The 12,201-nt window shown below is 42.4% G+C and overlaps 1 protein-coding gene across 12 annotated transcripts in view; it reads left to right on the top strand.

Moving 5' to 3' along the window:
- Positions 1-12,201, top strand: part of ENAH (ENAH actin regulator) — a 171,905-nt gene that overhangs the window by 139,096 nt on the left and 20,608 nt on the right. For 6 of the 12 annotated variants that reach the window (XM_054021362.1, XM_054021360.1, XM_054021361.1 and 3 more), the window contains 4 exons: positions 6,566-6,885; positions 8,162-8,953; positions 11,430-11,728; positions 12,020-12,144. In XM_054021362.1, coding sequence (XP_053877337.1) covers positions 6,566-6,885; positions 8,162-8,953; positions 11,430-11,728; positions 12,020-12,144 — 1,536 coding nt within the window. The remainder of the gene's footprint in view (positions 1-6,565; positions 6,886-8,161; positions 8,954-11,429; positions 11,729-12,019; positions 12,145-12,201) is intronic. The other 6 variants (XM_054021366.1, XM_054021369.1, XM_054021364.1 and 3 more) reach the window with 2 other exon arrangements.

Here is a 12,201-nt window from a genome sequence, read left to right as displayed (position 1 = left end):
TTGTTTGGCTTCCCCAAGGAAGTACAGATGACATGTGGAGGACCTTCCCTTTGAAGGCACCAAATTGTTTGCAGAAAAGATGGGCGCATCTCTCCATATGCTCAAAGACTTCAGGGTTACCCTGCGGTCATTTGGGATTTATACACCTGGACAGAAGAGAGAATACAGTTCTCAGCCCTCAAATCACATACTATCAATTTCAACGTTTTTATGAGCCACCAAAGAGAGAGTCTAGATTCTCAAAGCACAAAACATTGGGCCCACAATCATCATCTTCCCAACCATCCATTTCAAAACATCAATTTTGACGGATTGGTTGGGGTGCAAACAGACCACTCCCTCCAGTGCCACCTGACACTGATCAGCCCTTTTCATCCCTTTGGATGCCGCGTTGCTCTGTTCCGCAGCATGTGGGGATGGATAACATCCAACAAATGGGTGAGAGAAATCATCCGTAATGGATATCGTTCATTTCACCTCCCTCCCTCCCTCCCCACAACACCCTTCCTGTCCCTCTTCAGGGACTCTTTCACAAGAGTTTATTGTGACGAGAGAGATCACTTCCTCCATGTAGGATTCATAGAACCAGTACCTCAGCAAGTACGAGGCAAAGGTTTTACTTTCCTTACTTTCCAATACCCCAGAAAAAGGGAGGTTGGAGACCCATACTGGAGCTCGGAGCACTCAAGTTCATCAAGGCTCAAAAATGCAAGATGGTCACGCTAGCAGCAATTATTCCAACTTTGGAACAGGGGGACTGGTTCTTGGCCCTTGATCTTCAGGATGCTTATTTCCATATTTCTAGGGTGACCAGGCGTCCTGTTTTTAAGTCCTCCTGTAGGTGTCCCTACTTTTTCTTTAAAAAGGGCAAATTGTCCTGTATTTTCTGTCTCCCACACAATCAGTACTGGCGGGTCCTGCTGCTGGCCGGATCCTTGCTCACCAGCCGCCGGCTCACCAGCGGTGAGTGGTGGGGTCCAGTGGTCGACTATGGGGGTGGGTGTGCAAGGCTGGTGGTGGGGCAAAGCTGCAGCGCATGAAGCCTGCCTGCTCCACCTGCTGATCACTCAGCACAGCTCCCGCTGCATGCTGGCTCTTGGCCAGCAGGACCCCACCCTGTCCCTTTTCCAGATGGCACAGGTTGCGAGCTGCTGTGGCTGGTGATTGCGGGCAGGTGCCAGGTGGCGGCCAGTTATGTGTCACCTCTGCTACCCACCCATCGGCCCTTTAAGTGATCCCCCTCTCGCTGTCCTCGCCCTGCATTGCCCTTCACACATACACCCCCAGCCCTGCTGCTCCTCCATATTCCCCCTCCAGTGGGGTACGTCCTGCTCCCAGCGCTGTGCAGAGAACTAGCCCCCAGTGGGAGTGCTCAACTCACCAGCAGCCTCCTTCCTTCCCCCACTGCCTGGGCATAGGGAAATATGGTCACCCTATTTCTCTCAAAGGTCTTCTGAGAAGAGAGGTACAATCCCTCCTAACACTAGAAGAGATCAATCCTGTCCTACCAGACTTCATTGGAAAGTGGTTCTGTTCCTGGTACTTACTGTTCCTGAAGGAAAATGGGTGGTAGAGACCCATTCTGGACCTAATGTCTGCGAACACCTCTGTCCACTCTCAACGGTTCAGAATACTAGTTCTAGCAGAAATAATTCCCTCTTGGGATCCAGAAGATTGGTTTGTTTCCCTTGACCTTCAGGACGCTTATTTTTATATCCGCTTGCATGGACATTACCTATGTTTTGTGGTATTCAGGGACCACAAACAGTATTCTGCATTCTATCCTTCGGCCTCTCCACTGCCCTGAGGGTTTTTACCAATGATCTTTCACTTGTCACAGCCCATCTTTGCCAGACTTCAACTTAGTTCTCAGTGTGCTAAGGGGGCCCCCATTTGAACTCCTGGAGAACAGTTTCCTCCTTCATTTGTCTGTCAATCTCACAGCTCATAGCCATCACCTCAGCCAGGAGGGTAGGGGAGATTGGAGCCTTGATGGCTGGTCCATTATACGCAGTGTGCTGTTGTGATAAGGCGACACTATGTTCACACCCTTGCTTCCTACATAAAATTGCTTCAGAATTCCACATTAATCAGGAGATTTACCTACCGGTGTTTTTGTCCCAAGCCTCTCCCTTTGCTCTTTAAGAGAAGAAACATGCCTCCATATGATGGATATAAGAGCTTTTGCCTTTTTATCTCAACAGACTGAGTCCTTTAGTGCTTTCCATCCCAATTGCAGAATGAATGAGAGGACATCCGATGCACGCAAAAAACATCCAAATGGTTTGTGGGATGCATCTTAACCTGTTATAAAGCTTCAGGGGGTTGCTCCCCTCCAAGGGTGATAGCTCTTTCCACCAGGGCTCAATCTACCTTTGTAGCCCTATTGAAAATCATACTTCTCTCCGACATCTACAGGACAGCAACCTGCTCTTCGATACACATATCTTACCACCATTACGCTCTTATGGCTGCTTCCAGATCTGGCAAGGCTTCCAGTGTGTTCTACAGTTGGTACCGCACCTGTAGGGACACTACTCAAAGTAGGAGAGGTTACTTACCTTGTACAGTAACTGGAATTCTTCAAGAAGTGATCCTGATGGGTGTTGCACTAATAACCCTTCTTCCATGCTGCTTTGGAGTCATTTCACTGGACTTTTATGGTTGAGAAGAAACTGGAGTGGTGGCAGTCTCCCTCTCCCTCCCAAATATACCCTCATACTGGAGCATGAGGCTATCTAGGGCACAGGCGCAGACCTGTAGATGCTCCTGATGAAAATCTTTGATCAAGAGTGCTCAGTCACTCCATTATCTCCATCATTTATGAAAATATTGAATAGTACCAGACCCAAAATAAATCTCTGTGGCACCTCACTGGATACAACATCCCAGTTTGACAGTGAACCATTGATAACTGCTCTTTGTGTAGTCTTTTAACCAGTTATGCATCCTCGGTGCAGTCATTTTCTCTAGACCACATTTCCCTAGTTTGCTTATATGAATGTCATCTGGGACTGTCGCAAAAGCCTTGCTAAATTCAAGATATATCATATCTACTGCTTCCCCATATCTAGAAGGCCAGTAACCCTGTCGAAGTAAATTAGGTTGGTTTGGCATGCTTTGTTTTTGACAAATCCATGCTGGCGATTCCTTATAACCCTATTGTCCTCTAAGTTCTTACAAATTAATTGTTTAATAATTTGTTCCAGTATCTTTCCGTTTATCAAAGTTTGGCTAACTGGTCTATAATTTCCTGGGTCCTCTATTTTCCCTTTTAAAGTCTATGGTCTGCCCTTCTTTAGTCCTCTGGGACTTCACCCATTTACCATGAGTTCTTGAAGATAGGCTTGCAATGCAGATCATTCAGTTTTACAATACACCATCTTGAATTTTCAGTGCCATTCAGATATTAGTTTTTTAGTAACCCACATTTTAAATTGTAATTAGAATAATTTTGTCCTAGTGATTGTGTAATTAACTTTTGGCTGCAAGATAGCATTTGTGGCACAGTTTTAACATTTCTGTAATATTTCAACCAGAGTAAAAAGTCCTAAGAGAATAACTAAATTATTATTAAGTAGTTATTTAATAGTGGCATGAGTGGTCTGATTTAATGATTATTACAGAGGGAAAAAAATACTGCACACGTCTTTCTTCCCTGGAAATGTAGATTATAATTTCCCCCGAGTCAAAAGAAACTAGGTAGGAACAAGAGCAATTGTTACAGTAGTCTGTGTGGCCTTGGGAAACTAATGTTTTAGAGTCTGACTGGAGGCCTACACCCTTAGACACAGAAAAGAAAAAGGTGATGAAATAGTCTGGGAGCATAATATAGTAAAATCTCATTCCATGGGCAAATTAGTGAGAGAAAAGTAAGGAAGGTATCATTTGATTTATAAAAATCAACAGAATCATAATTTCAGTGATGTCACCCTCTGCAGTGTGGCTGTGGGAACTCACCGCCCCCCTCCGCTCTTGGCTCCCAGCTACAGGTCCTCTGATTGGTGGAAATTTTGATAATACAGCATTGTTGGAAATAGATCAAGCTAGGGATCATTCAAACGCCCTTTCTCCCACAAACAATGATACCAAACATGACAAGCCAAGTGTGTAGATATATATTTGAGAAAATGTTTAAAAATCAACTTTTAAAAATTATACTTCAACATAGGGATGCATTGCTTACATATAAACGACACTCGCCTTGGCTAATTCTGGGGAAATTAGCCTTGACGTGTAGGGCTGAAAACGTTTATTCATCAAAGTCATTATTGGTGTCATCTCTGCTAGGGCACCACCGCTAGACACATTGATCTTCATCCATGCTGCACTCTCATATCTCCATACAAGGCAGGCTGCTGGCCAATCATTTGAAGGTGGTTTTGCACACAAGCATTTGATTAGCTGAAGGATTGATTCTGGAGCGGGTAATATTTCACACACAACTGGTGTAATCAGTCCATCCTCCAAGACTGATAGAGGAGGGTAGTTTTGGATGTGCTCGCTCATCCCAGACCCATTCCATTGCTTGATAATTTGCATCTCTGTCTACGCAAAAATCCAGAGTTCAGTAGCATCTCTATGGCATTGATGGCATTGGCATGCAAGATAATTTTAGTGTCCGCTTTCTCGTGAGTACTACAAAGAAACTCCATTGAATAGTGCAAGCCAGCAGCTTCATTACTCCATGAAATGACAGAATTCTTCAGGCAATACCTTGTATATTGAAGCATTTTTCCTGCAAGGTATGTGGTTAACTTGTCCTTTGTGCCAGTATGAGACAAGTATGGAGATATTTGTGGAGTCAGTTATTTTGGTTTGGACAAGTACAATGCCATTGAGTCTCTTCTCTCTGGTAATATTTTTAATCAGTTCCATTGCATACGTGTCAAACACGAGGTGCAATTAGTCATATATTCAGTATTTTCTCTGTAGCCTCATCATGAAGCGTTCAGCCATATCTCAGCAGGAGTTAATAGTTTCTGGTTTGTCAAGAGTTTGTACCTCAGTCATACCATCTATGATTGCTACGCTGAAAGGCCTACGCAGGCATAAGGTACTGGTCATGTTGCCAGTAGATGCTGGTGTAGGAAGATGATGCAAGATGTGCATTAGTTTGTTTTTTGCCTGGCACATTTGAACTATTCCATTGCATCCAAACATCAGATGTGGTGCCACAAAACACTTGTACTTTCCCAAAATCTCACATAGTTCAACATCACTCTGAGGTCTGGACATAACCAGGAGATGAGTAAACAATGACCTGTCTGGGGCTAGCTCTGGAATAGTTCCTGCCAGTTTCACTCTGACTTGTTTGCATTCGAGTACAGTTTTAGTCTGCTCTTCTTGATTGGAGCCCATAGATTGACAGAGCCTTGGATAATTCTGTAGGGTTTGAAGGCTTCATATAAGTCATGACCCAGAGTATCCATTCGACTGACGTCTTTAGCTAGCTCATCACTGAAGATTGCTTCTGTCATTATATTAATGAGTTCCAGTCCATCATATGTGAATAGGTTGCAAGTACAAGTAAGCCCCTTCTTAGCATTTAACGGCACCTAATGAGCCTAGATGGTGCTTGGTTACTTCTGGAGAAGTCACCCTAGACATGCTTAATATTTCATTCAAAATTTGATGGAGTTCTGAGGATGTCAGGAAAAATCTGGAAAGAACACTTAAGTGCTGTTATGCCCCCCACCCCTCAAAACAAATTTCATTGCTCTGTTTTCATGTTCTGGGGCTTTATCTGAACCAACTGCACAGAAGGGAGCATTTAACAATCCAGTTTCCTTTTTGAAATCCTCCCATATGTCAGGGTCAGACTTTTCTACACCTCTTATTTCAGTGAGGTACCAGATCAAATAAAGAACAGCAAAGACTCAACCATCTTAATGTATCACTGCACCATCACTGATTCATCTTCATCGAATTTCAGTCTGGAGCACCTCAAAGCAATCCCTGCCTTCTAATCTTAATAGTGTGGAATTTTAATCCCATCATAAGTCATCTTATTTGTGTGTCTCAGTGTGCTATTGTAATATTTTCTTAAATATTTGATTGAAATCCAAGACTTTTTTTGTCTTCTTAGACTCTAACAGGAAATTTTCATTAATCTGTTTTTGATTTATAAAAACATTGTCCAGAACTTGAGAGATCTGAACAAATATGGACACAGAACTTGGAAACATTTAGCCAGCAAACAAAGTTAATTATGGTAAAATGGAACACTGAGTGCAGTCGTGAAGGACTTAACTAAACTAGGAAAAAGGTGTTTTAGAATGTGTTAGCTGGCACTCATTCTCATTCTAAAACTAATGTGGACAAGACAAGTTGTACTTAAGCATGTGTAAAACATCAGCTATTACTATAGATTTAGCACATGCTAGACAACATGTTCTAAAAACCACCTTTTTATCTTAGTCAAGACTTCTTACAACAGCATCCTTAGGCAAATGCACACACAAAAAACTTTAATGACAAAGCAAATTTGCACATATTTTGTTAGTTTATAGTACTCCTGCATCTTTTCTTCAGTTTAACCTTTCCCTTGTTTTCTCTATTGCAGACAGTTGCAAGAGCAGCAACGGCAGAAGGAGCTTGAACGGGAGAGACTGGATCGTGAGAGAATGGAACGGGAGAGGCTGGAGAGAGAGAGACTAGAAAGGGAAAGACTTGAGAGAGAGCAACTAGAACAGGAGCAGCTGGAGAGAGAGCGGCAAGAAAGGGAACGGCAGGAACGCCTAGAAAGGGAGAAACAAGAAAGGGAGAGGCAAGATCGAGAGAGACTTGAACGACTTGAACGGGAAAGACAAGAAAGAGAACGTCAGGAACAATTAGAAAGGGAACAACTGGAGTGGGAGAGAGAGAGAAGAATTTCAAATGCTGGTAAGAATTTCAAAACTGAATGTATTCAAGTACTGGCTTGACTGTGTGTTTGGTCAATGGAGTGGGACAGGGCAGAGTTGACAGTAAGTATTTATGTGAAGATAAAATCTGTTTCTCAATCGCATATATCTTAATTTTTCTGGGATTAGCTTCTTTTATTTAACTATTGTAATTCTGGATGCCTGACCTCAGGAGAACATCCTTTTCTCTAGAATTGTCATAATTTCCAATAACTGAAATAAAATGAGTAAATGGTGCTTATTGTTTACTGTATTTTCTAATTGCACAAAAGGTTTTTGAATTTGTTGGCACCCGAAGACATGACCATTTGAAGATTAACATTTCTAAATACTTTCTAGTCTACTTTGATCAATTAAGCAAGACCATATACATTCTTATGTATTCTGATAATGATACCATTGGCTTAAGAGAATCTGTACACTCTAGATGTGTGCACATGCATAGGCCAGCTTGGTAACATCACAAGGCAAATATCACACCAAGAGTCTTATTTCTTATTTATCAATTAATATGGTTTATATTAAGATATCAGTTTTTGATGCATCAGTAGCTATAACCTGTAGCAAACTATCTGCAGCAAGCTGGGATCCAAAGATAAGCCAGGAGCTAACTTCGCTTTCTGAATTTTGTAATGTAATGATACATGTAGTTAAGCATTTCTTAATTACTTAACTTAACTTAATGCATGTGAGAAATCAACTGCTGGTGAAACTAAACCATCGAATGTAAAACAAATTGCTTGAGAAGAAAGTATTGATTTCTTTGTGTTACACTTTGAATATTTTTACTCTTGTATGGAGTGATCTCCCTATTCTGGGGAGGGGAAGAATCAGGTTTACTTACTGTCTAATGTTAGTTTTATTGGTGAAATTAGAATGAATGTTAAGATCACTACACTTGAGTTGCAACCAATCAAAGGTAAAGCTGATATGGAAGGACCAATTAGTAAATCCTGTTGCCTAATCCATTTCACTAATGGAATTTGAGAACTTATGCCATAGTTCTTTAGATTTCCAAAATGTGCTTGTAAATTCAAATGTTGGCACAAAAATAGTTGGTGAAATAAAAAGTAGATTTTTATAGTATGTAAAAACTTTCCTATCAGTATTTTCACTTGTGCCTAATCCTCTGGTACTAACTATAGTCTACATTTATACATTTTGTTTGAATGCTGATTTTGTTGCTTCATTAGCTCCCTTTTTCTCTCTCTCCTTTTTTATCCTGCCTTTGCTGCTGCTTTCCATCTTCTGTCCAGCTTCATCTTTCGACAACTCCCTGTATAGCACACCACTTCCTGAATACTCCAGTTGCCAGCCTCCTTCAGCACCTCCTCCATCATATGCAAAAGCAATATCAGCTCCAGGGTCAGATTCCACTCCGGATTACGCTGTAGTGACTACTGCACCACCAACTTCCACTCCCCCTACACCGCCACTAAGGCATTCCGCATCACGTTTTGCTACATCTTTAGGCTCTGCCTTCCACCCTGTTCTTCCCCATTATGCTACAGTTCCTCGTCCTCTGAACAAAAATTCTCGACCACCTTCTCCTGTGAATGCCCCAACTTCTTTGCCTCCAAATACAAAGTCCATTGTCTGGTCTGCTCCCAGTTTTGCACCACTTCCCCCATCTCCGCCAGTAATGATCAGCAGCCCACCAGGCAAAGCTACTGGTCCAAGACCTGTCCTGCCAATTTCTGCTTCTAGTTCTGTGTCCCAAATGCCCCAGTCTCCTCCTCCTCCCAATGGGCTTCCTGAGTCTGTAACTTACCCAGTTCCTTCACCTTCTACCTCAGATTCAACGCCGCCGCCTCCACCACCACTGCCTTCCTTTCCACCTATCTCACTCTCTGGACCTCAAACTTCGCCTTCTCCTAGCTCCCCTAATGCCTCAACTCCCTCATCCAAGCCTAGTGTTCTCCCTTCTCCCTCTGCAGCTACCCCTGCCTCTGTTGAGAACTCTCTAAACTCTGTGCTGGGAGACTCCTCTGCTTCTGAGCCAGTCTTGCAGGCAGCCTCTCAGCTGATTGAACCTCCGACCCAGCAGGGTAAGGCTTTCTGTTATTGCTATTAATTAACTAATCAGGAACGCACCCAAAACCAATTTGCATCAAACCCTTTATTGTCTTAAATTAATAGAATACTTTTGAAAATTGCAGTGATCTTAATACTGCAACAAAATACAGTTTTTGAAGGGATGATAGAGGATATTATAAAGCTCTGAAGAGAAGAAGAGTTGGGATAATATGCTCTGTGAAAGATTTAACTACATATCTAGAATCGTTGGGTCTTATTTTTCAAGAACTATTTGAGTCGTGATTATTTGAATTCTGCATCATTAGTTTATTTAGAATTCCCTGAAACTAGGTAGTAGTAGTAAATTCCTAATTGCAGTGTGAACCAAGGAGCATATGATGGAGCTTTGAATGTGTGAATTGGTCTTAGTGAAAAGTAATCTGAACCATTTACTGATACTTATGAGGTAGTTCAAGTATTAGCTATATGTATGTAATTACTACAAGATATATCTGGACTGTGTGAATTTGTGAATACACACACTCATGTGCTAGACCAGATCTACACATAGAGCAGGGGTGAGCAAACTTTTTGGCCCGAGGGCCACATCTAGGTATGGAAATTGTGTGGTGGGCCATCAGTACTCATGACATTGGGGGTTAGGATGTGGGAGGGGGCGAGGGCTCCAGCTGGGCTTACAGGCTCTGGGGTCGGGCCAGAAATGAGGAGTTTAGGGTGCGAGAGGGGGCTCTGGGCTGGGGCGGGGAGTAGGGATGTGGGGTGTGTGTGCGGGCTCTGAGGTGGGGCTGGGGATGAGGGGTTTGAGGTGCAGGAGGGTGCTCCGGGCTGGGACCGTGGGGTTCGGAGGGTGGGAGGGGATCAGTGCTGGGGCGGGGGGTAGGCCACAGGAGGGGGTCAGGGGTGCAGGCTCCGGATGGCACTTACCTCAAGCAGCTCCCAGAAGCAGCAGCATGACTCCCCTCTGACTCCTCCGCAGAGGCACGGCCAGGCGGCTCTGCCCACTGCCCTATCCGCAGGCGCCACCCCTGCAGCTCACATTGGCCATGGTTCCCAGCCAATGGGAGCTGCGGAGGCAGCGTTTGGGGCAGGGGCAGCGTGTGAAGCCCCCCGGCTGTGCCTACATGTAGGAGCCGGAGGGGGGACATGCTGCTGCTTCTGGGAGCTGCGCAGAGTCATGGCACACGCAGAGTGGGGCAAGCCCCTGACCCTGCTCCCCAGCTGGAGCTCAAGGTCCAGATTAAAACGACTGAAGGTCCGGATGTGGCCCCCGGGCCATAGTTTGCCCACCCCGGACAGAGTCACACCAGTTTAGCTACAATTAGTTCTAAATTCTAGTTACAGTGATGCAAAAGCTTGTGCATGCTCTTAATTTGATATAAACCTAGTTTAAAATAATGCAAGTCAACAATCAACAGGTTTTAAGTTGACATAAACAATCTTAAACCTTAAACCTTAATCTTCTAAGGATTAAAAAGATTTGAGTATCCATGCATACGTCTGCACCAGTTAAACTAAATACTAATTTTAGCTAAAGTGGTGCAACTTTTACGTGAAGTCAAGCTCTTAAATTTACTAAGTTGGATGATGATCTTCCACTCAAATAATATATTAAGATGTTTTATAATAATCAGAAAAAGTTAAAAAAAAAATTTAAGTTAGTTTCATATATAGTTTGCTTGTTTGTGCTCATGGAATAAACTCTTTTTTTGCATTTGTAGTAATACTTAAACAATGCTCTTCCTCAAAGCATACTGCATATCATTCTCAATTTAGAGAATTAAAGGAGTCATATGAAATGTATTTTTTTCACAAAATTAAAAACAGTTGCTCTCCCTATAAACTTTATCTTACAAGAATAACAATTCTCTAACTCACTAATGTATTTTGTATTTAATAATTAGAGTTAAGTTCTGAAATATTTACAGATAAGATGTATTTATGTAAGTCTAGAAATCAAGTTTCAGAACTTTCAGTTTAACAATAACTTTTAAAAGGTTTGTTTAAATGTTTGGGTGGAGTGGGAGCACCTGCTTGCAAAGTAACATTCCATTTTAGGTTTGCATTCTGAGACCCATTTTGAGTTATCAGGTGAAGGAGTGTTTTTCTCTTATAATCTGTAGTGCTTGTGTTACTCCTTATTGGTTTTCTTTTAAAATTCTGTCCACTTTTCTGTTTATGTAGCAGTTTTTTTGTTATAGTGAAAAGACTGACTAGTGTCATTGTGTTGCATGTCTAAGGATTCTCTTGGCTAACCTCTTTTCTTCTACAGCATTATGTACAATATAATGCTTATTAATGTATTTTAAAAAACTTGTTTTCCCCAAGGTGGATTATTTTTCCTGTGTTTAAACAAGACACAATATTTTTCTAGTTAATTTAGGAAGACTATTTTTTTTCTTAGTATGTACTAAGAAGAAAAGCCCTTATTTCAATGGAAATAAAATCCAGCTCGTCTTAATTCTTAATGTTGTTTTTCGTTTCAAATAGGTGTCATCCAAGGACCACCTGCACCTCCACCCCCACCTCCACTACCACCTGGCCCAGCCCCGTCTTCAGCAGCAATCCCACCTCCCCCAGGTCCACCACCACCACCTCCACTTCCACCCTCAGGGCCACCGCCACCGCCTCCTCTTCCTAGCCAAGTTCCTCCTCCTGTTCCTCCTCCACCTCCTGCCCCTCCTCTCCCTACCTCTGGATTTTCTATGGGATCTATGTCTGAAGACAGTCGCCCTTTAACTGGACTAGCAGCTGCACTCGCTGGAGCCAAACTTAGGAAAGTGTCACGGGTAAATGTAAATCTGGATTTGTCTGTGACTTACACTTCTAAATTCTATGAGGGTAACTTTGAAATAATTTCTACTAACATATTAATAACTTGAATAGCAGGAATAGGTCTACCCAGAGAGCAACTTGACTAATTAAAGCAGAGTTGTTAGATGTATTCATTGAAGCTGTATTTTATGCCCAGGTGATTTTTGTTGTAGTAAGTTACATTAGTGTTTTTCTGCATGAATGTAAAATCATGAATTTATTCAATAGTTCTCAAATATACTATTATTTTGTGTACTGTCATAAAGAGTGAAGAGTTCTCTAATTCAAGTGGAGGAGTTTCATCTAAAACAGACAGTGTTCGTGGAAATGGACCACTTCCCTTGGGAGGCAGTGGATTAATGGAAGAAATGAGCGCCCTGCTGGCCAGGAGGTAAACAAATAATTGTATTCTTACACAGCTGTAGATAGTATGATAGTTTCACAGTAA

The sequence above is a fragment of the Malaclemys terrapin genome, chromosome 3 (genome assembly GCF_027887155.1).
Source record: "Malaclemys terrapin pileata isolate rMalTer1 chromosome 3, rMalTer1.hap1, whole genome shotgun sequence".
NCBI classification, from domain to species: Eukaryota; Metazoa; Chordata; order Testudines; family Emydidae; genus Malaclemys; species Malaclemys terrapin.
Note: the sequence above shows the minus strand (reverse complement) of the source record. Positions and strands in the feature narration are given on the sequence as shown.